This window comes from Nicotiana sylvestris, chromosome 10 (genome assembly GCF_000393655.2).
Source record: "Nicotiana sylvestris chromosome 10, ASM39365v2, whole genome shotgun sequence".
Classification (NCBI taxonomy): domain Eukaryota; kingdom Viridiplantae; phylum Streptophyta; class Magnoliopsida; order Solanales; family Solanaceae; genus Nicotiana; species Nicotiana sylvestris.
Window position 1 is genome coordinate 74074195 of NC_091066.1, and position 25002 is coordinate 74099196.

The 25002-nt window shown below is 40.6% G+C and overlaps 1 protein-coding gene across 1 annotated transcript; it reads left to right on the forward strand.

Annotated features, from left to right (window-relative positions):
- Nucleotides 1–16561: 16561 nt before the first annotated feature.
- On the forward strand, nt 16562–17134 carry LOC138879525 (uncharacterized). The gene has a single exon (XM_070159143.1). The coding sequence runs from the start codon at nt 16562–16564 to the stop codon at nt 17132–17134; it is 573 nt and encodes a 190-aa protein (XP_070015244.1).
- Nucleotides 17135–25002: the final 7868 nt, after the last annotated feature.

Here is a 25002-nt window from a genome sequence, read left to right on the forward strand (position 1 = left end):
TTCTAAAATTTGAAAACTTAAATGATATTTCTAAATGATATTTCGGGCTGAGAACTACTGCTTTACAAATGCCCAAGGGGCTTATGATGATTTCTGGACTGAGCATGGGTCGGGCTGCGTGCCGCAGCAGTGTTATATTGATATTGAGGCCGAGAGCCTGGTTGATTATATTGATATTGAGGCCGAGAGCCTGGTTGATTACATTGATATTGAGGCTGAGAGCCTGGGTGATTATACTGAGATTGATATGAGGCTGGGGGCCTAGATTTGATGCCACGAGATGGCTTGATATTGCGCTTGGGCTGTAGGAGCCCCTTCGGAGTCTGTACACACCCCTAGTGAGCGCCATCGACGATAAATAAATATGGATGGCTCGGGTTGCACGCCGTAGTGGGTACCAGAGGGTACCGTCATATGCATTGCATTGCACTCATGCATTTATTCTTTATCTGCATTATCTGCCATAATAATTATGTGCTCTTATTTCATTGACTGGTTGCTTTATACTGTTCTGAGCCTGAGGGGCTGATACTGTTCTGAGATACTGAGCCCGAGGGGCAGATTTCTACTTATTATTTTGATACTAAGCCCAAGGGGAAGATTTCTAATTATTATTTTGATACTGAGCCCGATGGGCAGATTTCTACTTACTATTTTGATACTGAGCTCGAGGGGCAGATTTCTAGTTATTATTTTGATACTGAGCCCGAGGGGCAGATTTCTACTTGTTGTTTTGATATTGAGCCCGAGGGGCAGATTTCTACTCGTCATTTTACTGCCAAATTACCTGTTTTACTGGTTTAAAAGAAATTTCACATGATGTTTCACTGAATTGTTATTTTAAATGATTTCACTGCTTCTGTATAGAATGTTGTGTGCCTTAACATGTTTTCTTACCTTCAGTCATTATTTATATTTATTACTCACTGGGTCGGAGTACTCACATTACTCCCTGCACCATGTGTGCAGGTACAGGTATTCCTGAGGCATAGAGCAAGTTTTCTACTGTTCAGTTTTCATCGGAGTTATCGAGGTAGCTGCATGGCGTTCGCAGATCCGTTTTCTCCCTTATCTTCTGTTATTTATGATATCTTCAGACTTTGTTCCTAATTCCATACTTTGTATAATTTTAGTAAACTCTGTAGTAGCTCATGACTTGTGACACCCCGGTTAGGGCTGAGTTGGGTTGGATTTCCGTATTTTATCTATACTTTCTGCTATTGGATATTATTAAACCATGTTTATACTATAATTGTGTTAATTAATTGTCTTAAAAGGATGAATTGGGTTGAATGGCTGACCTTGTCTTCATGAGAGGCGCCATCACGACCAGGTTCGGGAATTGGGTCGTGACAGTAAGGCACGAAAATTAGTACGTAAAAGACATAGACGAAATACGGAATAAATAAACACATCTTTAAATATGAATAACTTTATAAATTCTGAAACATTTATAATGTCATGCACGTACGTATAAATGTCGTGTCATGCATAGGTATAGGTGTACATAATATCATCAAGCCACTGAGGGCATCCCATCATATCGTCTCAGCCACTGTGGGCAACATCATCAACATATACCAGCTGACCAGGTGATGGTGCATATATAACGCCGTAACCTTTCCCATATCCCATATACATATATTTACATATATACGCATATATAACACCATCTGGTCATGGGTCAATGCACATGTATTAAATGCATGAAAAATACGTAATAATCTCAATATTCCTTCCGGATAAACTTTTTCAACTGCGTATTATTCTGAAACCCATGAACAGATAATAATAATAATAATAATACTAATAATAATAATAATAATAATAATAATAATAATAATAATAATAATAATAATAATAATAATTTGCATGGAGAATCAAGAATATAGAAACCCCTAATAATTCTATGAATAGAGTAATTTATGAAAACTGTGTGTTTGCTCGTTTCTTTAGTATAATTTGGACCATGCCAAAGGAAAGAAAGAAGGGTCTTAACATACCTGTTTCTTGAATTATTTGAACGAATCTGCTCCTGCGAAATTCTTGAACGGAATTTATACTTGGATTTTGAAATTAGAACGAAATTTCCTTTTGCTTCTAGCATTTTTTTGGCTTTAAGACCATAAATAGAATGAGATGTAATCTAATTCTTAGCTTTGTTCCAAGGTTTGAAGTCTTGTTGAAGTTGTTTCTGTTTGTAGCTTTTGAATGGATTGATACCAAATTGTTATATCATATTTGAAGGTTGTTCAGATTCCTACAATGGAGATAAGACTTTGAAGTCTTATCTTGATAATTAAACTTTATTTATTCCTTGGTGTAGACACCTATGTACAATTGTTATGAGTCATTTTTTAAATCGATGGCCTTGTGCCACGTGAAGAGTGGGTGAAGATTAGTAATCTTTACCCACTTATTAGTTAACTAGGTAATGTCCCGTTACCCGGTAATTAACCAATTACTCGCATAATCTAAAAATTGCCCCAAATTACTTAAAATTCTATTTATTTTTAATATATTCATATATAGTTTATATATTATACTACCATGGTCATATGGTACCTTGCATGGTACTAGTTCATAATTATTGGGTATTATTGCTCAACCCGTATTTTTATCCCAAATTGGCCACTTTCAATGAAACTCATTTTTTTTAATTCGTGTACCCCTTTATCCTTCATAATACTTATTTATCGCTTGCTATAGAGAGTGTAAATACATTAACGTCAAGATGATCTCATCCCCGAGTCTACGTCGGTTAACTGAAAATGAAATTTTAACGTACAAAAATGCGAGATGTAACAATAGCCCATCCGATGCAGCTTCACTCACATGGGCTCAATTTTCAAAGATGCTCTTGAGAAAGTTTGTTCCCTAGAGACTTCGAGATGCATGGCACACGGAGTTTAAGCAGCTGCGCAAGAGTACTATGACAATGTTAGAGTATGCTGTCAGATTAAGTGAGTTGTCCAGACATGCACCTAGCTTGGTTTTCGTATTCATAGAGCGAGTCCGTCGATTCATCAAGGGGCTCACTATGGTATTAGATTCAGCATGACTCGAGATTTGGGGACAGATACCCCATATCAGTAGGTGGTAGAGATCGCACGGAGGTTGGAGAGTATGCGGGGATGTGAGAGAGAGAAAAGGGAGGCCAAGAGGCTTCGAGATTCTGGCGGATATAGTGGTGCCCGTGCCCTAATTGCAACCCATCATGGTAGGGGCTATGTGAGACGTCCAGTTTATTTAGCACTTCCAGCTTCTAGTGGTACTTCGACTACTTCCAGGTCTCAGGTTGCCCATTATACACCACCAATATCTAGTGCACCTTCTGCACGGGGTGATTTTAGTGGTCAGTCCAGCCGACCAGACCTGAGCATATTTTAGCAATCACGCGCATCGAGAGCTTATTTTTAGTATGGTGATACTCGTCATATGGTAAGGGACTGCCCCAAACTGATGTGAGGTGCACCTCCACCGACTACTCAGGCTCCACGTATTTCACTGGGTCCCCAGATTTCTCAGGTCGTGGTTGCTACTCTAGTTGCCGCTCCACATGATCAGCCAGCTAGGGGTGGAGGTCAGACGGGTAAGGGTCGCCCTAGAGGGGGAGGCCTGTCCAGATGTTATGCTTTTTTTAGGTAAGACGGAAGCGGTTGCATTCTCCTGCATATGTGTCCACGCTTGTGGGAGATTCTATTATCGTGGACCGTGTGTATCTGTCGTGTTTAGTTTGTTGGTTTTGAGACCAAAGTGGATCTATTGTTGCTCAGTATGGTAGACTTTGATGTTATCTTGGGCATGGACTGGTTGTCGCCCCATCATACTATTCTAGATTGTCACTCCATGACTGTGACATTGGCTATGATAGGTTTACCTGGGTTGGAGTGGAGGGATACTTTGGATTATGTTCCTAGTAGTGTTGTGTCCTTATTTAAAGCATAACGAATGGTTGAGAAGGGGTGTGATGCATACCTAGCCTTTTTGAGAGATGTTAGTGTTGATATTTCTACCGTTGAGTCATTTCCGGTAGTGAGAGACTATCCAGATATATTCCGATAGATCTTTTGATTATGGATATTGATTTTGGTATTGACTTGTTGCCGGGCACTCAACCCATTTCTATTCTACCATATCATATGGCCCCAGCGGAGTTGAAGGAGCAGGTGCAAGATTTGCTTGATAAGGGTTTCATTCGGCCTAGTGTGTCACCTTGGGGTGCTTCAGTTCTGTTTGTGAAGAAAAAAGATAGTTCTATGCGCATGTGTATTGATTATCGGCAGTTGAACAAGGTCATAGCGAAGAAGAGTATCCATTGCCATGTATTGATGACTTATTTGATCAGCTACAGGGTGACAGAGTGTTCTTAAAAATTGATTTGTGGTTAGGGTATCATTAGCTGAAGATTCAGGATCCAGATATCCTGAAGACTGCTTTCAGGACTCAGTATAGTAACCACGAGTTCCTTGTGATGTTATTAAGGTTGACCAAAGCCCCAACAACATTCATGCACCTGATGAACAGTGTATTCCAACCCTATATTAATTCATTCATCATTGGGTTTATTGATGAAATATTTGTGTACTTCTGTAGCTGGGAGGATCATGAGCAGCATTTAAGGATTGTGCTCCAGACCTTAAGAGAAAAGAAGTTGTATGCCAAATTCTCAAAGTGTGAATTCTGGCTTGATTCGGTGGTGTTTTTGGGTAATGTTATGTCGAGTGAGGGGATCAAGGTAGATCCGAAGAAGATTGAAGTAGTGCAGGGTTGGCCCAGACCGTCTTTAGCTAGTGAGATCTGGAGTTTTCTTGGTTTGGTCGGGTATTACCGCCGTTTCCTAAAGGGTTTCTCTTCCATTGCTACACCTATGACTAGATTGACCCAGAAGGGTGCTCCTGTCAGATGGTTTGAGGAGTGTGAGGAGAGCTTTCAGCAGCTCAAGACTGCTTTGACTACAACCCTAGTGTTGGTATTGCCTACGGGTTCGGGGTCTTATATTGTGTACTGTGATGCGTTACGTGTTATCCTTGGCGCGGTGTTGATGCAAGATAGTAGGGTGATTGCCTACGCATATCGATAGTTGAAGGTTCATGAGAAGAACTGTCATGTCCATGACTTGGAAAAGCAGCTATTGTGCATTCCTTGAAGATTTGGCGGCACTATTTGTACGGTGTCCCTTGTGAGGTCTATACCGAACATCGAAGTCTCCAACATTTGTTCAAACAGAAGGATCTTAACTTGCAGCAGTGAAGGTGGTTAGAGTTGTTTAAAAACTATGATATCACTATTCTATATCATCATGGGAAGGCCAATGTGGTAGTCGATGCCTTGAGTTGAAAGGCGGAGAGCTTGGGTAGTTTAGCATATCTACCAACAGCGGAGATGCCATGAGCATTGGATGTTCAGGCCTTAGACAACCAGTTTGTTAGATTAGATGTTTCGAAGCCCAGTCGAATTCTTTCTTGCGTGGTTTTTCAGTCTTTTATATATGATCGCATCGGAGAGCGTCAGTATGACAACCCCTATTTGCTTTTTCTTTAAGGACATAATATAACACATCCATGCAAAAGAGGTTTCTATTGGAGATGACGGTGTGTTGCGGATGCAGGGCTGGTTATGTATGCCCAATATGGATGGGTTACATGAGTCGATTCTTCAGGAGGTCGACAGTTTGCGGTACTCAATTAATCTGGGTGCTGTAAGATGTATTAGGATTTGAGGCAACATTATGGGTGAAGAATAATGAAGAAAGACATAGTGGAGTATGTAGCTCGGTGCCTAATTTGTCAGCAAGTGAAGTATGAGCATCAAAGGCCAGGTGGGTTGCTTTAGAAACTTGTGATTCCCGAGTGGAAATGGGTGTGTGTTACCATGGAATCAGAAAATATTTGACGCTGTAGGGTGATTGTGGATAGGTTGACCAAGTCGGCTCATTTTATACCCGTAATGACTACTTATTCTTCAGAGCAGCTGGCTTAGATCTATATCTACAAGATTGTCCGATGTCATGACATGCCGGTATCCATCATCTCTGACCAGGGCACACAGTTTATATCACGCTTCTGGAGAACCATTCAACATAAGTTAGGCACACAGGTTGAGTTAAGTGTAGCATTCCACCCCCAGACAGACGGATAATCTGAGCACACTATTTAGATATTGGAGGATATGATTTGTGCCTATGTTATGAATTTCGGGTGTTCTTAGGATAACTTCTTGTCACTTGTGGAGTTTGCATACAACAACAACTACCAATCGAGTATCCAGATGGCTCCTTATGGGGGCCTATATTGGAGACGGTGTCGTTCTCCAGTTGGTTGGTTTGAACTGGGAGAGGCTACGTTATTAGGCATAGATTTGGTTCGAGATGCCTTGGAGAAGATCAAGTTGGTCCAGGATCAGTTTTGTGCAACCCAATCTAGATAGAAGAGTTATGCAGATAGGAAGGTTCGTAATGTTGCATTCATGGTTGGAGAACGAGTCTTGCTTTGGGTATATCAGACCTTTTGAGATCCTGGAGTGAGTGGGAGAGGTGTCCTACAAGCTTGCATTGCCACCTAGTCTATCTGCAGTTCATTTGGTGTTACATGTTTCCATGCACTGGAAGTATCACAGTGATTCGTCCCATGTTTTAGATTTAAGCTCAGTCCAATTTGACAAAGATTTGCCTTATTTTGAGGAGCCGGTGGCCATCTTAGACATGCACGTCCGAAAATTGAGGTCAAAGAACGTTGATTCAGTGAAGGTTCAGTGGAGGGGTAAACCAATTGAGGGGGTGACTTGGGAGACCGAGCATGATATGCTTAGTCTTTGTACTCATCTTTTCATCACTTCAGGTATGTTTCTATACTCGTTCGAGGAAGAACGTTTGTTTTAAGAGGAGGAGGATGTAACGATCTGGCTGGTTGTTATGAGTATTTTAGCCCGTTCCCCTATTTATTGCCTCATCTATGTTATATTGTGGTTATGTGACTTTCCGGGGTGGTTGGTTTGTTTTCGGGTGAGGTTCGGAGTGAATTGGGACACTTAGTCCAAAAGTTGGAAGCTTAAGTTGAAAGAGTTGACCGGAGTTTGACTTTTATATAGACAACTCCGGAATAGAGTTTTGATGGTTCCAATAGCTTCGTATGGTGATTTTGGACTTAGACATATGTCCCGATATTGATTTTCAGGTCCATAGGCCATTTTTGCTTAGATTGGCAGAAGTTGGAAAGTTGAAGGTTTGGAAGATTGAGAAGTTTGACCTAGAATTGACTTTGTTGATATCTGGTCCGAAAGTTGGAATAGGTCTGTTGTATCAATTATGACTTGTGTGCAAAAGTTGAGGTCAATCAGAGTTGGTTTGTTATGTTTCAGCTTTAGTTTTAGAAGTTAGAAGTTCATAAGTTCATTAGGCTTGAATCGATGTGTGATTTATGGTATTGGTGTTGTTGATGTGATTTGAGGCTTCAAGCGAGTTCCTATCGTGTTTTAGGACTTGTTGGTATGTTTGAACTGGGTCCTGGGGGCCCCGAGTTTTTTTCAAATTGAGTTCGGGCCCTTTGTCCTTGAATTGAGATTACTAGTTTATTAGTTTTTGGTTCCCTTCATCGTGTTCGCGAAGGATATGCCGCAATCGCGTAGAGTCCTTAGTGATTGCTGATTTTTACTCTTCGCGTTTGCGAAGTCAGGGATGTGATCGCATAATTTGGGGTGCTTGTGAATAGCAAACGCATACGTGGGACCCCGTTCGCGTATAAGGAAGGAGAGGCAGTTGGGAGTCACATGTTATCCATCGCATTCATGTGGCCTTGACCGCGATCGCGTAGCCTGTGGATGACCGGCCATCACGTTCGCGACTGATATCATGCGATCGCGTAAGAGGCTTTTGTGGGATAGAGTAATTTGTTCTCAGCCATCGCATTTGTTTTTCTGCGATCGCGTAAGGTAATAACTGGGTGGCATATATTTAATTTCTAAACCGAGGGTTTTGTTCCATTTTTCATCTTTTTCAGATAGAGACCTTGGTTTTGGGCGATTTTTGAAGAGATAATCAAGGAGTTGATCGGTGTAAGTGATTTTGACACGGATTTGATTATTATACATGAATCCATCATTATTTTTACCATTTAATTAGTGTATTGAGCTAGAAAAATTGGAGAAATTTGTGAAAACTTCATAAGCTATATTTTGAGGATTTGAAGGTCGAAATTGAATAATTTTAGTATGGTTGGACGCGTTATTGAATGGGTATTCAAATTTGGTAAGTTTGGTCAGGTTCCGAGACACGGGCCCGGGATTGACCTTTTGAGTTGACATTTTAATTTTCTTTAAAGATTGCAATTTTATTATCGTTTGTATTTATGATATAAAGTTACTATAGATTCGAGCCGTTCGGAGTCGGATATTCGCGGAAAAGGCCTACTAGTGGATTGAGTTAGCTTTATTGAGTAAAGTTTCTTGCCTAACTTTGTGTGAGGGAATTACCCCTTAAGATTTGAGTTGTTTTGTGTCATTTGTGGTACGCTAAAGCAGTGTACGCAAAGTGGCGAGTAGGTGCAGGGGCTATATGTGGTAATTGACCGGTTTAAGCAATATAGATTCTTTTCATGCCTTCAATATAATTGTCATAACATGTTATATCTATCATCGTTAATCTATCCTTACATGCTTTATTTGACATTTTTAATACTTGTCCCATTTTACTTGTTATTTGCTTTGTCATGTCTAGTTGTAGTTATTGTTTCCTTATTGCCTTGTTAATTATTCAACTGTTGAGTTACCTTACTTGAAGTTGTTATTTCTTAGAATATCTTATTGTTGAGTGTTGGTGTTGAAGTTGTAAAAGCCGTGATGACATTGAGGGAAAGTTGTAAATTGTTGAAATGCCATTCTTGTTGAGCTATTCCCTTTCAGTTGCTATTGTTGAGACTCTAGTACAAATTGTGGTTGAGCCCTAGGCTATTTATTGTGGAAACATTCATATTGTTGATTCTTTGGCAAGTTGTGACATTTGGGAACTTGAGGTACGAGCTATGATATTGATATGCATGCGGTGGTATAAGGATAAGGGTTAATACACATGCAGTTAGATAAGGTGGGCTTGATACGCGTCTTGCTAGTAGGGGAACTACTTGAAGCCACGCGGTGTGATAAGATGAGTTAAAACGTGGGTAGCTGTTTCAGGAAAAATAATTTTCAAAACTAAATATAAGGCTCCCGCTTTGATATAATGAAAGATTATGATTATGATTGTGATATGAGATTACGAGGTGGTACCTCGGTTGTGATTCTTGTTGTTAGCTCTCATTTACCTCACTTATATTTGTACGCATTGTTTTCTTGATGTTCTTATGTTCCTTGTTGCATTTATTACTTTCAATTCAGTTGCAAGCTATCTTGTTGTATTTCCTTATTGCCTCTTTTTCCTTGTTTACATTCTTAGACTGTATTATACATGTTCAATTTCTTATTCTTATCCTAGTAGGTGTCTTGACCTGACCTCGTCACTACTTTACCGGGGTTAGGCTTGATACTTACTGGGTACTGTTGTAGTATACTCATACTACGCTTTTGAACATCTTTTTGTGCAGATCCAGGTACCTCATACCAGGCTAGGCACCAGTGAGTAGAGTTTCCATATCGGAGACTTCAAGTTATACATGTCGGCGTCCGCACTCTACAACTTGGAGTCACGCTTTGTCCTTGTTTTCTATTGCTTACTCTTTGTCCCGGTAGGCCGTCCCGTTAAGGTCCCATCCCGCCAGCCCGCGTGATTTTATTTTATTTTTCAAAAAAGATTCAATTGCCAACGGTATTTTTTCAAAATTAACCGTTGACAACAGCTATAAACAGTCATTTTTGGCCCCAATACCCCCCCAACTTTAATTTAATCCTAAGTTTATTAAATTATACTTTGGCCATATTTTTAACTATAAATACCCCACATCTTTGTTCATTTTCCCACAAAGATTAATCATTCTCTCTCAAATCTCTTACATTCTATCTATATTCTTCTATCAATTTTCTCATAATCATTTACGCTTCAAGTATTTGGGCAAATTTTTGGAGCAATCTTCAAGTTTCAAATTAATTCATCAAGTATTTGAAGCAATTTTTTGGCAATTTCTTCAAATTTCAATATCTAATCACTGTACACTTATTTCATATCCTAATTTTAATATTTAATTTTTGCTTATCATTTTAGTGCTTAATGTTTTTGTTTACTTTACCTGTTTTATTTTCGTGTTTCATTTTTGTGTTTAATTTTTTTGTTAACTTTTCTAATTTATTTTCGTATTTAAATTATGACTCCTATAAAGGTATTTGGCATAACCGTCCTATTTAAAAAGTAGTAAAGGTGCTACTTGTAGTAATCCTAACCCTAATCCTTCTCCTAGAATTAGAAAATATATAGATGAATGACTCATTGTAACGATCCGACCGGTTATTTTGCTTTCTAAAACCCCATTTCCCTAAATAAGACTTGTCGTATGTGCTTTAACTGGTTTATGAATTGTGGGGATGGTTAGTTCGGGATTTGGAAGGGTTCGAGTTGAAATTGGAACATTTGGTTCCTTAAGGTTGGCTTAAAAGTCTAAGGTTTACTTCGGTCAATATTTGAGTAAACGACCCCGAAATCAGGATTTGACGGTTCCAATAGGTTGGTATGATGATTACGGACTTAGGCATAAGTTCGGATTGAGTTTTGGATGACCCGGGAGCACTTTGGCGCCTAATAGTGAAAGTTTGTTCTTTGAAGGTTTTAGAAGTTCTCTAAATTTGGTTTGGAATAGTTTTGGTTATATCGAGGTCCAAATGGGATTCCTAGACTGGGAATAGTTCCGTAATGTCATTTAAGACTTGCATGCAAAATTTGGTGTCATTCTGAGTATTTTAAGTACGTTTCAGCACATCGGGAGTAAATTGAAGAACTTGAAGTTCATGTTTTTGATTCAATTGGTTTGAGGTGTTATTCTTAGTTTTAATGTTGTTTGGTGCATTTCGAGAGTTTAAGGGAGTCCGTTTTATGATTCCAAACTTGTTGGTATGTTCAGGAGGGGCCTCAGGGGCCCCAGGTATTAATCGAACGAGGCTCGGACCAAGTTGGAATTTGGGAGCAACAGCTGAAGCTCCCAGCTACTGCTATAACCGCACCTGCACTTGGCTAGCCGCAAGTGCAAGCCACGAGCCGTAGAAGCGGAAAAGCCAAGGCTGCCCAGGATCCATAGGAGCGAGGAATTTAGCGCATCTGCGAAGGTGCAGGTGCGAAGGCTGTGACCACAGAAGCGGCAGTGTCCGCAGGCGCGAAAGAAATGGTTGCAACAACGGTTGCACAGGAGCGGCCCAGCTTCGCTGGTGCAATGGCTAGTGGCTTGGCTTGCGCCACAGAAGTGGATTTTTGACCGCAGAAGCGGAAGTCCCTCCGCAGGTGCAAAATCGTAGTAGGCATAATCCCATTTAATGATGGACTTAGTCATTTTTGGCTCATTTATTCCATTGTTGGGCGATATTTGGAGCTCTTAGAGATGGGATTTCACCTAGCACTTTGAGGTAAGTAATTTCTATACAATGTGTGTTAAATACATAGTTTATAGGTAGATTACAATATATAAATTAGTGAAAATTATGAGTTTAGGTGAAGACCTAGGTTTTTGATAAAAATGAGATTTAACCACGAAATTTGTTATGGAATTTAGTAAAAATCATGCATTTAAGTTCATGAGGTTATGGGTAACAACTTTCTTCGAAAATTTCCGGAATCCGGGCACGTGAGCCCGGGGGTGAATTTTAGGGATTCTTCAAATAGGCTTGGGAAATCACTTTCATAGTTAGGATATGAACTTTTAAACATGTATTGATTATTTTATATAATATTTGACTAGTTTTGAGTCGTTTAGCACCAAGTTGAGGGTTCATACACAATTTTGAACCGGAAAGTATGCTTTGAGGCGAGGTAAGTCTCTTTTCTAACATTGTAAGAGGGAATTTACCACATATGTAAACTTAATTAATATGTGCTTCGATTTGCGGGGGCTACGTATGCACGAGGTGATGAGAGTCTGTACGTAGCTACTAGTCATGCTTATGTCCGGGTAGTCTTAGGGTTACACCATGCTTTGTTGACACCTTTATTTAGTTATGCTTATTAGTTACCTTGAATAGAGCGGAGGTTGAGGATTTCAAGATTTTAAAAGTTACTAGTTGAATTTCTTATTTTGAAAAGAATTGAGGGATATTGTGATAATTTGAGAAATCTATGTTCAACCGGGTCGCAAGTATATTCAACTAGCGGGGTAAATTCTACTACTCTCATAGGAGCGGGCCGTTCGCCTCAGTAGGTTAATAGATACATCTATGGTTCATGCTGTTCGACCCTCCATAGTGCACACAATATATGTATATGTATATATCGATCGGACCGTACTTCCTCGGCGTAATTCGTGCGTAATAATATTGGTAGCCCTATTATATTTGATATTGTTCCAATGGATTGAAAGGTTAAATGGTTAAAATAAGGGAAGTGATTTAGAACTAACTAATGGTGAAAGGATTGTTTATTTATTCCTTGCTCTGAGTTCTATTATCATTTATTTATATCATATTTAATTAGAATTTCATATCATTATATTGTTGGCCCATAGTGAGTGTCGAAGTCGACCCCTCATCACTACTTCTTTGAGGTTAGACTGGATACTTACTTGGTACATGTTGTTTAGGTACTCACGCTACACTTCTGCACTTAATGTGCATGATTTGAGGCACATGTGCATCTGGATAACAGCCCGGCGCACATACTTGATTCTTGCTACGAGACTACACGGTGAGCTGCCCTTCCGAGCTATTCAGCAACAACCGCAGTCTTTCTTTTGTTTATTGTTCTGTCTATTTAATTTTAGACAGTAGACTAGTAATCTTTGTATATTCTGCTAGTAGCCCATACACTTGTGACACCAAGTCTTGGCATACACACTAGTAGACTGGTGGTTTTGATTTTATTTATATGGCTATGATTGTACTCAAATTCTTTCATTTTAATTATTTTTAAATATGTTATTTATTAAATCATTAAGATTATGGAAAGTTAATTACTTGGAAAACCTATTTAAAAAGGGAAATCACAAGATTGTTCACTATTGGCTTTCCTAGCAACGGTGCTGGGCGCCATCATAGCCTATAATAGAATTGGGTCATGACAACATGGTATTAGAGCATTAGGTTCACGTAGGTCTCACAAGTTATGGACAGGCCTAATAGAGTCTTGCGAATCGGTGCGGTGACGTCCGTACTTAACTTCGAGAGGCTATAAGGTGGTAGGAAACTACTCTTTCTTCATCTCCTATAGTGCAGCTAATGTTATACTAAGTGTCTTTCTCTTATTCTCTCACAAATGGTGAGAATGCGCACGACATATGTTTCGGACCCGAGAGGAGCTAGTCCCCCTGTTGCTAGAGGTCGAGGCAGAGGTCAGGGGAGGGCACCAGCCCCAGGTAGGGGACGAGGACGTCCTAGAGTTGCCCAGTTATACCACCAGCGGACCTAGTGGAAGGATCACACTATAGAAGAGTAGGGCGAGGTGCCCGTAGCAGAGCCAACCCTGGTCGATTTCACGTCAGTACCAGGTTTTCAGGAGGTTATGGGCCATATGTTGCGGTTCATGGATACTATGACCCATGCTGATTTATTTCCAGTAGACCCAGCCATATCGCAGGCGGGAGGGGGAGCATAGACCACTATTACTCAAGCTCCTAGGCATGCATATGTTGTATATCATACCTCGGGCGCACTACCAGTGGGTGTGGCCCAACCAATAGCAGTAACCATACTTGAGCCCAGACTAATTGCGATCGGCGAGCCACAATAGCTTTTGGATAGATAGACTAGGCTGCGCCCTCTTATTTTCGGAGGTGAGTGACATGAGGATCCCTAGGACTTCATTGATAAGTGCAGGGACAGACTGCACAACATGAGTATATTGGAGTTCCACGGGGTGGATTTCACTACCTTTCAGCTGGAGGGCAGGGCCCGTAGATGGTGGAAGTCTTATCTTCTTGGTAGACCAGCAGGTTCTTCTCTCATGACTTGGTACTAGTTTACATGCCTTTTCTTGGATAGGTATATCCCACCCACTCAAAGGAAAGAGTTGTGTTGTTAGTTTGAGCAGCTCCAGCATGGTCAAATGTTAGTGACCGATTATGAGGAAAGATTCTCTGAGTTGTCTCTCCATGCACTTATGATACTCCCTACTAATGCAGATAGAGTGCAGAGGTTTGTTGCGGTGTTGCACTTTGGTATTCAGGTTAGTATGGTCCGGGAGGTTGAGATAAGAACTTCTTATCGGCTAGTAGTGGAGATTTCTCGGAGGATTAAGGGTTACCGTTAGAGGGGTAGAAAGCAGATGCAACGGGACATGAGGTTCCATTTTTCTAGAGAGTTTAAAGGTGCCCCGACAGGGGTCAGGGGTCAGTTTGGGAGGGGTCTGCCTAGCAGGCCCATATATCCAGCACCACCACCTCCTCGGGGTGTTCCAGCGCGACCCTATTTTAGCGCCATGCTAGAGATTTCTTACCACCCACCAGCTATTCAGGGTTCTTCCAGTGGGTATTCAGGCTACCAGGGTTAAACTTCGGGGCATCAGTCTATAATATCGAGGGATTGTTACGAGTGTGGGGATCCGGGTCACATAAAGAGATTTTATCCTACACTTCGGGGTGAGGCCGTACAGTTGGGTCATTAGCCCATGGTTACAGCACCAGCCATCCAATTGCCTAGATGCGAGGGTAGGCAGGTAGGGGACGTCCTAGAGGGGGAGGCCAGGTAGGGGGAGGTCAGCCAGCTACTGTTCAGTGAGGCGGAGGCCAGCCAGTCAGCGCTCCAGCTAGGTTTTATGCTTTTTCGACCAAACCAGATGCAGTAGCCTCAGATGCTGTGATCATATGTATTATTTCTGTCTGCGGTAGGGATGCTTCGGTATTATTGGATCCAGGGTCTACCTATTCATATGTGTCATCTCTATTTGCTCATTTCCTGGATATTCCTTGTACGACCTTGGGTACTCCTACTTATATGTCCACTCTTGTGGGCGATTTGGTTGTTGTGGATCAGATCTGTCGTTCTTTTGTGGTCACATTCTGTGGTTACGAGACTAGAGCAAATCTTTTGTTACTTGATATGGCCAACTTTAAGGTCATCTTAGGCATGGACTGGCAATCCCCATATCATGCCATCCTTGATTTCCATGCCAAGATTATTACCTTAGCGATGCCAGAGTTTCCTAGATTAGAGTGGAAGGGTTCGTCTATCAGTACATCTAGTCAGGTTATCTCTTTTGTGAAGGCTTGGCATATAGTCAAGAAGGGGTGTTTGGCTTAGCTAGCTTATGTTCGGGATACTGCCGTAGAGACTCTGGCGATTGATTCAGTTCCAGTAGTCTGGGAGTTCGCTGATGTGTTTCCTTCTGACCTTCTAGGCATGCCACCAGATCGTAATATCGATTTCTGTATTGATTTGGCTCCAGGTACCCAGCCTACATGTATCCCACCGTACTATATGGCTCCAAAAGTATTAAAAGAGTTGAAGAAGCAGCTTGAGGAGTTGCTAGCAAAGGGGTTTGTTAGACCAAGTGTGTCACCTTGGGGTGCACCAGCTTTATTTTTGAAGAAAAAAGATGGGGTTATACGGATGTGCATTGATTACCGCCAGTTGAACAAAGTTATCATCAAGAATAAGTACCCATTGTCACACATTGATGACTTGTTTGACCAATTGCAGGGTGCTAGTGTGTTCTCTAAGATCGACTTGAGATCGGGATACCATCAGTTGAAAATTCAGGACTCAGGTGTTCCGAAGACTGCTTTCCATACTAGATATCACCATTATGAGTTTCTAGTGATGTCCTTCGACTTGACTAACGCCTAGTGGCATTTATGGATTTGATGAACAGGGTGTTCAGGACGCACATTGATTCGTTTGTCATTGTCTTCATTGATGACATTTTGATCTACTTGCGCAACATGGAGGAGCACAAGCAACATTTGAGAGTGGTGCTTTAGACATTGCGGGAATAGAAACTATATGCTAAGTTCTCCAAGTATGAGTTTTAGCTAGATTCTGTAGCATTCTTGGGACATATTATATCAGGCGAGGGTATTAAGGTAGATCCCAAGAAGATTGAGGCAGTTCAAAGTTGGCCTCGTCCCACTTTGGCGATTGAGATTAGGAGCTTCTTGGGGTTAGCAGGTTATTATTGTCGGTTTGTGGATGGATTTTCATCTATTGCAACACCTTTGACTTAGATTGACCCAGAAGGGTGCTCCGTTTCGTTGGTCCGATGATTGTGAGGTGAGCTTTTAGAAGCTCAAGAAAACTTTGACTACAACAACGATTCTAGTGTTGCCTTCCGATTCAGGGATGTATAAGATGTATTGTGATGCTTCACGCGTTGGCATGGGTTGTGTATTGATGCAGGATGGGTGAGTTATTGCATATGCTTCCTGTAAGATGAAGATCCATGAGAAGAATTACCCAGTGCATGATTTAGAGTTAGCCACGATTGTTCATGCTCTTAAGATCTGGAGGCATGTCTTGTGCGGTTTACACTGATCATCGCAGCTTGCAACATTTGTTCAATCAAATGGATCTCAATTTGAGGCACCGCAGATGGCTTGAGATGCTGAAGGATTATGATATTACCATTCTTTATCATCCGAGCAAGGCTGATATGGTCGTAGATTCCTTGAGCAGAAAGGCAGAGAGTTTGGGTAGCTTGGCATTCATTTCAGTAGAGGAGAGGCCACTAGCTTTGGATAATCAGTCCTTCGCTAACAGACTTGTGAGGTTGGACATTTTAGAGCCCAGCCGAGTTCTTACATGCGTCATTGCCCAATCTTCACTATTGGAGCAGATCAAGGCTCGACAGTTTAATGATCCGCACTTGATGGTTCTCAGAGAGACGATACTACAAGGTGGTGCCAAGGAGATTTCTAGCGACAAGGATGGTGTTCTACGACTCCAAGGTCACCTATGTGTTCCTAATATCGATGGCTTGAGGGAAAGGATTCTAGAGGAGGCACATAGTTCTCGGTATTCCATTCATCCAGATGCTACGAAGATGCATCTTGACCTGAGCAGCATTATTGGTGGCGTAGGATGAAGAAAGACATAGTTGAGTATGTATCTAGGTGCATAAATTACTAGCAGGTTAAGTATGAGCATTAGAGGCCAGGTGGCCTACTATAGCAGATGACTACATCGGAATGGAAATAGGAGCGCATTATTATGGACTTTGAAGTTGGGTTGCCGCAGACCTTGCGGAAGTTTGATGCATTTTGGGTCATTGTGGATAGGTTGACCAAGTCGACACACTTCATTCCAGTTGTGACTACGTATACTTTAGAGAGGTTAGCCCAGACTTATATTCAGGAGATAGTTCGGTTGCATGGTGTGCCTATTTCCATCATATCAGGTAGATGCCCTCAGTTTACTTTGCATTTCTAGAGATCTATACAGAGTGAGTTGGAGACCTGTGTAGAGCTCAGCACAACATTTCATCCACAAACCAATGGGCAGTCGGAGCGGATAGTTCAGATCTTGGAGGACATGCTCAGAGCATGTGTGATTGACTTTGGAGGGAAGTTGGATCGATTCTTACCTTTGGCTGAGTTTGCTTACAATAACAGTTATTAGTGCATTATCGATATGGCTCCATTTGAGGCTTTATATGGTCGGCGATGTCGTTCTCCCATCGGATGGTTTGAGCCCGGTGAGGCTAAGGTATATGGTACTGATTTGGTGAAGGATGCCTTTGAAAAGGTAACGTTGATTCAGGAATGACTTTACACAGTACAACCCAGCAAGAAAAGTTACGTGGATTAGAAGGCACGTGATTTATCATTTATGGTGGGAGAGAAGGTTCTCTTGAAAGTCTAGCCGATGAAGGGTATTATGAGATTCGGGAAGAAAGGCAAGTTGAGCCCAAGGTTTATAGGTCCATTTGAGGTGTTAAGACGAGTTGGAGAGGTTGCTTATGAGCTTGCTTTACCTCCTAGTCTATCGGGAGTTCATCCGGTTTTCCACGTGTCTATGCTTAGGAGGTATCATGACGACTTGTCACATGTGTTAGACTTCAGCACGATTCAGTTAGATGAGAGCCTGAGTTATGAGGAAGAGCCAGTTGCTATTGTTGATAGGCAGGTTCACCAGTTGAGATCGAAGAGGATTTCTACGGTAAAGGTTCAGTGGAGGGGCCAACCAATCGAGAAGGCAACCTAGGAATCCGAGGAGGACATGCGGAGCACATATCCTCACCTATTCAGCACTCCAGGTTTGATTCTAAACCTGTTCGAGGACGAACGTTTGTTTAAGAGGGAGAAAATGCAATGACCAGACTGGTCGCTTTGCTTTCTAGAACCTCATTCCCCTAATAAGACTTTCCGTACGTGCTTTTACTGTGTTATGAGCTGCGGGGATGGTTAGTTCGGGATTTGGAAGGGTTCGGGTTGAAATCAGAACACTTGGTTACTTAAGCTTGGCTTAAAAGGCTAAGATTGACTTCAGTCAATATTTTGAGTAAACGACATCGGAATAGGGATTTGACAGATCTAGTAGGTTCGTATGATGATTCAGACTTGGGAGTACATTTGGATTGAGTTTGGGATAACCCCGAAGCGCTTTGGTGCCTAATAGTGAAAGTTGGTTCTTCGAAGGTTTTAGAAGTTCTTTAAATTTGGTTTGGAATGGGTTTTGGTGATATAGAGGTTCAAATGGGATTTCAAGACCAGGAATAATTCCATAATATCATTTAAGACTTGCACGCAAAATTTGGTGTCATTCCGAGAAGTTTAAGTACGTTTCGGCATATCGGGAGTAAATTGAAGAACTTGAAGTTCATGTTTTTAATTCAATTGGTTTCTGGTGTGATTCTTAGTTTAATGTTGTTTGGTGCGTTTCGAGAATTTTAACGAGTCCGTTTTATGATTCCAAACTTGTTGGTATGTTCGGACAGGGCCTCGGGGGCCCCAGGTGTTAATCGGACAAGACTCGGACCAAGTTGGAACTCGGGAGCAACAACTGAAGCTCCCAGCTGCTGCTATAATCGCACCTGCACTTGGCCAGCCGTAGGTGCGAGCCACGAGCCGCAAAATAGAAAAAGCCAAGGCTGCCCAGGATCTGTAAAAGCGAGGAATTTAGCGCACATGCGAACGCTCAGGAGCGAAGGCTGTGACCACAGAAGCGGCAGTGTCCGTAGGTGCGAAAGAAACGGTCGCAGCAGCGGTTGCACAGGAGCGGCCCAACTCCGCATGTGCGATGGGCCAGTGGCCTGGCTTGCTCCATAGAAGTGGACTTTTGACCGCATAAGCGGTCCCGCATAAGTGGTCCTACAGAAGCGGAAGTCCCTCCGTAGGTGTGAAAATTGCAGTTGGCAGAATCCCATGTAATGCGGGACTTATTCATTTTTGGCTCATTTATTCCATTGTTGGGAAATTTTTGGAGCTCTTAGAGAGGTGATTTCACCTAGCACTTTCAGGTAAGTAATTTCTATATAATGTATGTTAAATACATAATTTATGGGTAGGTTACAACATGTAAATTAGTAAAAATCTTGTGTTTAGGTGATAAAAATGAGATTTAACCATGGAATTTAGTAAAAATCATATATTTGAGTTCATGAGGTTATGGGTAATAACTTTCTTCGAAAATTTCCGGAATTCGGCATGTGGGCTCGGGGGTGAATTTTAGGGATTCTTCAAATAGGCTTGGGAAATCAGTTTCATAGTTATGATATGAACGTTTAAACATGTATTGATTATTTTATATAATATTTGAATAGTTTCGATTCGTTTAGCACCGAGTTGAGGGTTCGGACACAATCTTTGACCGGAAAGTAGGCTTTGAGGCGAGGTAAGTCTCTTTTCTAACCTTGTAAGAGGGAATTTACCCCATAGGTGAACTTAATTAATATGTACTTCTATTTGCAGGGGCTACGTACGCACGAGGTGATGAGAGTCCGTACGTAGCTACTGTTCATGCTTATGTCCGAGTAGTATTAGGATTACACCATGCTTTGTTGACACTTTTATTTGGTTATGCTTATTAATTGCGTTGAATAGAGCAGAGGTTGAGGATTTCAAGATTTTAAAAGTTACTAGTTGAATTTCTTATTTTGAAAAGAATTGAGGGATATTGTGATAATTTGACATCTATGTTCAACTGCGTCACAAGTATATTTCGCGAGCTGGGTAATTTCCACCACTCTCATAGGAGCGGGCTATTCGCCTCGATAGGTTAATATATTCATTTATGCTTTGTGTCGTTTGACCCTCGGCAGTGCACACAGTATATGTATATGGATCGGGTCGTACATCCTCGGCGTAATTCGTGCGTAATAATACTAGAAGCCCTATAATATTTGATATTGTTCCAATGGCTTGAAAGGTTAAATGGTTAAAATAAGTGAAGTTATTTAGTACTTACTAATGGTGAAAATTATTTATTTATTCCTTGATCCTAGTTCTATTATCATTTATTCATATCATGTTTAATTAGAATTTCATATTATTATATTGTTGGCCCATAGTAAGTGTCGAAGTCGATCCCTCGTGACTACTTCTTCGAGGTTAGACTGGATACTTACTAGGTACATGTTGTTTATGTACTCACACTATACTTCTGCACTTAATGTGCAGGATCTAAGGCAGGTGCATCTGGATATCAGTCCGGCGTGCATACTTGATTCCTATTACGAGACTACACGGTGAGCTGCCCTTCTGAGTCGTTCAACAGTAGCCAAGTCTTTCTTTTGTTTATTGTTCTGTCTATTTCATTTTCAGACAGTAGAGTAGTAATCTTTGTATATTCTATTAGTAGCCTATACACTTGTGACACTAGGTCTTGGCACACACACTAGTGGATTTGTGATTTTGGTTTTATTTATATGGCTATGATTGCTCTCAACTTCTTTTGTTTTAATTATTTTTAAATCTGTTATTTATTAAATCTTTAAGATTAAGGAAAGCTAATTACTTGGAAAACATATTTAAAAAGGGAAATCACAAGATTGTTTACTGTTGGCTTGCCTAGCAACGGTGTTGGGCGCCATCATGACCTATATTAGAATTGGGTGGTGACACTCATGTTGATGAAACTTCATTTACCCCCCCCCCTCCCCCCCCGTATTTTATGATATTAATTCAGGTGAACAACTAGATCATGAAACTATAAAAAGACAATTTGACATTGATATTTTTAATGAGGAAGAAGGAAATAACATAGAAGAATTACATGAAACACCCACTAGTCCAGCAGCACAAGATCCAACTTAGAGTCAATCTCTTCTGGAGATTTACCCCTCTGTACCTCATGTAAGGGGTAAGGCTAAGGCTGCACGTACAAAAACATCACTTGTATGGAAATTTTTTGAACATGATAAAGTTAATTTAGTTGCTATCAGTATAAAATGTAAAGCACAATTTGCACGTGGAAAATCAGGTGGGACTGAGGGTTTAACCAGACACTTATTTAAAACACACAAACCTTTATCGATACAAGCTCAAATAGATGCTGGAAAAATCCTGGATCCTAGCAGCGTTACTGGCGCCCCTACTGGATCTGGCAGGGGTTCTAACTTTTTCCAACAACAGTTTCACCCAACTTCTGGTACTATACTACGTTCCTATAACAAAGATAGATTGTGAAAATTTAGCAAAAATGGTCGTTGTCGTAGTCCTAATGGTAATGATAATTTAACTGTTACATGTAATTGGGTTGATCATCACTGGAACATGCAAAAACGTATTATTGATTATATATTGGTTGATTCAAAATACACTGGAGCATATATTGCAATTATTGTTCTATAAATACTTGAATCTTATGGGATCATTGATAAAGTTTTAACTATCATATTAGATAATGCTTCTGCTAACATCACTGCAGCAAGTAGCTTAAAAGCTAGAATTTGCCCAATTAATCCAGAAAATTTTCATGTTATATATGTATGCCATATTTTTAACTTAGTTATAAAAGATGGTATTAATTTATTTTCTGATGCTTACGGTAATGTACAATATGCTTGCGACTATATTTTTCGTGCCAATAAAGCGAATATAATTCGTGAGTTTAAAGAACGATGTGCATATGCTGACCTTCCATATAGAAAAATTCCAAAAGATTTTTGTACTAGGTGAAATTCTGCTTATTTTACTTAAAGTTGCTTATGATTATTGGTTGCATATACAAATGATATTTAATATGTATAATGATAACCCTGATGATCAAATTGTTGAGTCTGATTGGGATGAGATCAAAGAGCTTACTAAGTTTTAAGAAAATTTTTGCTATGCTACAAAATAATTTTCTAGTATATATTATCCTACTATTACATACATATTATGGTATATTTGTGAAATTTCTTTTGTATTTGGTAAGTATAAAACAAATTCAAACTATGTACTTGCCATTAATGAAATGATTGTAAAATTTTAAAATAATTTTTCTGTATCCCCCATTTAATTTCTACTCTATTGTCATGATCCAAATCTCAACACGTCGTGATGGTGCCTATCACATTACTAGGCAAGCCGACAATCACAAAATAACTATGCATTTTAAATTTAAAAGCATGATGTATTAAGCTTAACAGTGAAAAGTCTCATAAATAATCGGTAAGAACAACTGCGACTCAACTACAAAAATCCCAAAATCCGGGTGTCACCGAGTACATCAACTACTAAGTGCCAACACAATCTAAACTTCTAATACAACTGTCTGGAAAGATAGACTAATACTAAATAAGATGAAAAAGAAGGAGAGTAGAGGTCTGCCTGCGTCATAGCAGCTACCTTAATAGTCTCCAAGCAGATACTGTTCCAAGTCTAGTAACCAAGAGGATTAAACTTGGACTAAAAGTGGTGACGAGCTCAGTAAGGTACAATCCAAATCCAGATAATAACAGTGCAAATAAGATAGGGAAATGACAGTAATAACTCAGAGAAATCTCAAAATGAATTCGTACACAGTACAAAAATGTAAACATGCTTTCAAGTTCAACAATTTAAGCTCAATACTGATAAAATGTTCCCAATATAGGTAGTAGGAGGAATGCTGCATCTATATGTATACATGTCAAATATTCATGTCACATGTAAAGCATCACAGTGATAACTCATGTACTCTCACTCTCGGAGTACTCAATCTCACTGTCTCACACACCCACTCATCACTCTTAGTCACTCAGCACCCTCAATCACTTAGCACTGTACGACACTTGCACTCACTGTTGTTATGCCAGACTCTGTAGGGGCATATCATACCCAAGCGCTAATATAAATCCAATTTGGCATGCTGCGGCGTGCAACCCGATCCACAACATCACTCAGAACACGGCTATCAGGCCCCATCTCAGTCATCAGTCTCTCCAGTATCTCGGGCTCAAAATCTCATGCCAATCAGCCCAAACAATGATAGCATGATGTAACAATAATGATAACAGAGACTAAGATATGATATGCAAATGATGAATGTGACTGAGTACATTGTTTACCGTGAAAATGGTAATAACAATTAAATTTGATTATGGGACTCTATAAATATGTGATCTATTTTTATGATTGTTTAAGCAATTGATGCTATGTATGTGGGAGTTAGAAACGAAATGAGAGTTAGGAATAGGGTGATAATCAAACCGATAGGTTGACAGTCGGGGCCTCGAGCTTGTCGATTCGGGGGCCTCGAGGTCGATTCCGGAGCTCGGCTGGGAGATTTCGAGGGGGCCGAAGTATGACTAACAGTTATAGTAAAATCAATAAAGTCTCTTTATGGCCAATGATAAGCAATAAATAATGAACAACAATGAAGATAAAAAATAGAAGCAATAATATCAAGAGAATGTGTTAGAGAGCAACGAGAATGTTCTTGTATATTTCTTATAGAGCAGCTGAAGCAATAACAAGTGCCTCTAAAATGATAAGGATACCCTTTATATATGAGGTAAATCCCAACATAGTACAAGATGTATTAATTACAAAGATAGGGGGATGAGACAGCTAGATGACACCCTGATTCAGGGTCAGAGTAGTCCACTAGGCTCTATAAGTCCTAGCCATGTACCTTCGGAACTCTCCATTTCTACCATAGTTGTGGTCGACATCATCCCAAGGTCGGGCGTCGATGAACCTCGAGGGGGGAGACTCGACCATAGCCTTGTAGCCTTGAGGCTTCGAGATGATCTTCTGAGGCATCTCGATGACGAGGAATTGGACCCTCCAATTTCACCGTATACAAATAGTCCCCGCGTTTCTTAGAGAGGAGCGACAAGAAACAATTTTGACATCCAACTCTTTGGACTTCCTGCGATGATGTCACATTGACAATATTATACTTATGACGTAAGCTTTCACGATAATCGAGACATCCCATGGACTTGTCTATTCAGCATCATTCAATGCGTTGCCGATCAAGAACCTTTGAGAATAGATTAGGCCCTCGTCTTTTGCTACATTTGTACTTTTTCTCTTCTTTGTTTTCTGTGTAAGGACCCCTGGTGGGCTTTTGTAATCATATGTAAGGAATACAAAGAAGTTTCTTCAATTTTGTCCTTAATATTTGCTTTATTTCCTTTTCTTTGCGTTTATGGAGACTCTGAATGCATGATTTTATCAGCTACTGCCAATATCGAACCCAGATCCAAGTGGTTTTTTTTGGACCTTTGATTGATTAATACGGCTTCCCGCGGGGGCCTCTGCGGTCCTTTGGGTCGAGCCTGGATTGGGCCGATAAACTCGGGTCGTCGGGACCCTTACTTCGGGTTGAAGGAGAGTAATGTTTTGAGCCTTGAGGCCGTGATTCATCATTTAGACTTCGCGGTAATCTTCAGGGAAATTTTCTCAGAGGTCCAAGGATAGGGACTGCCTTGAAGCTTTCGAGAGCAGTCCCCGAGTGGGGGTTCATTCAAACTCGGACCACTTGGGAACTTGCTTTGAACTTAGCGTAGGTAGCCTTAAGGTGTTGTGGATAGATCCTGGA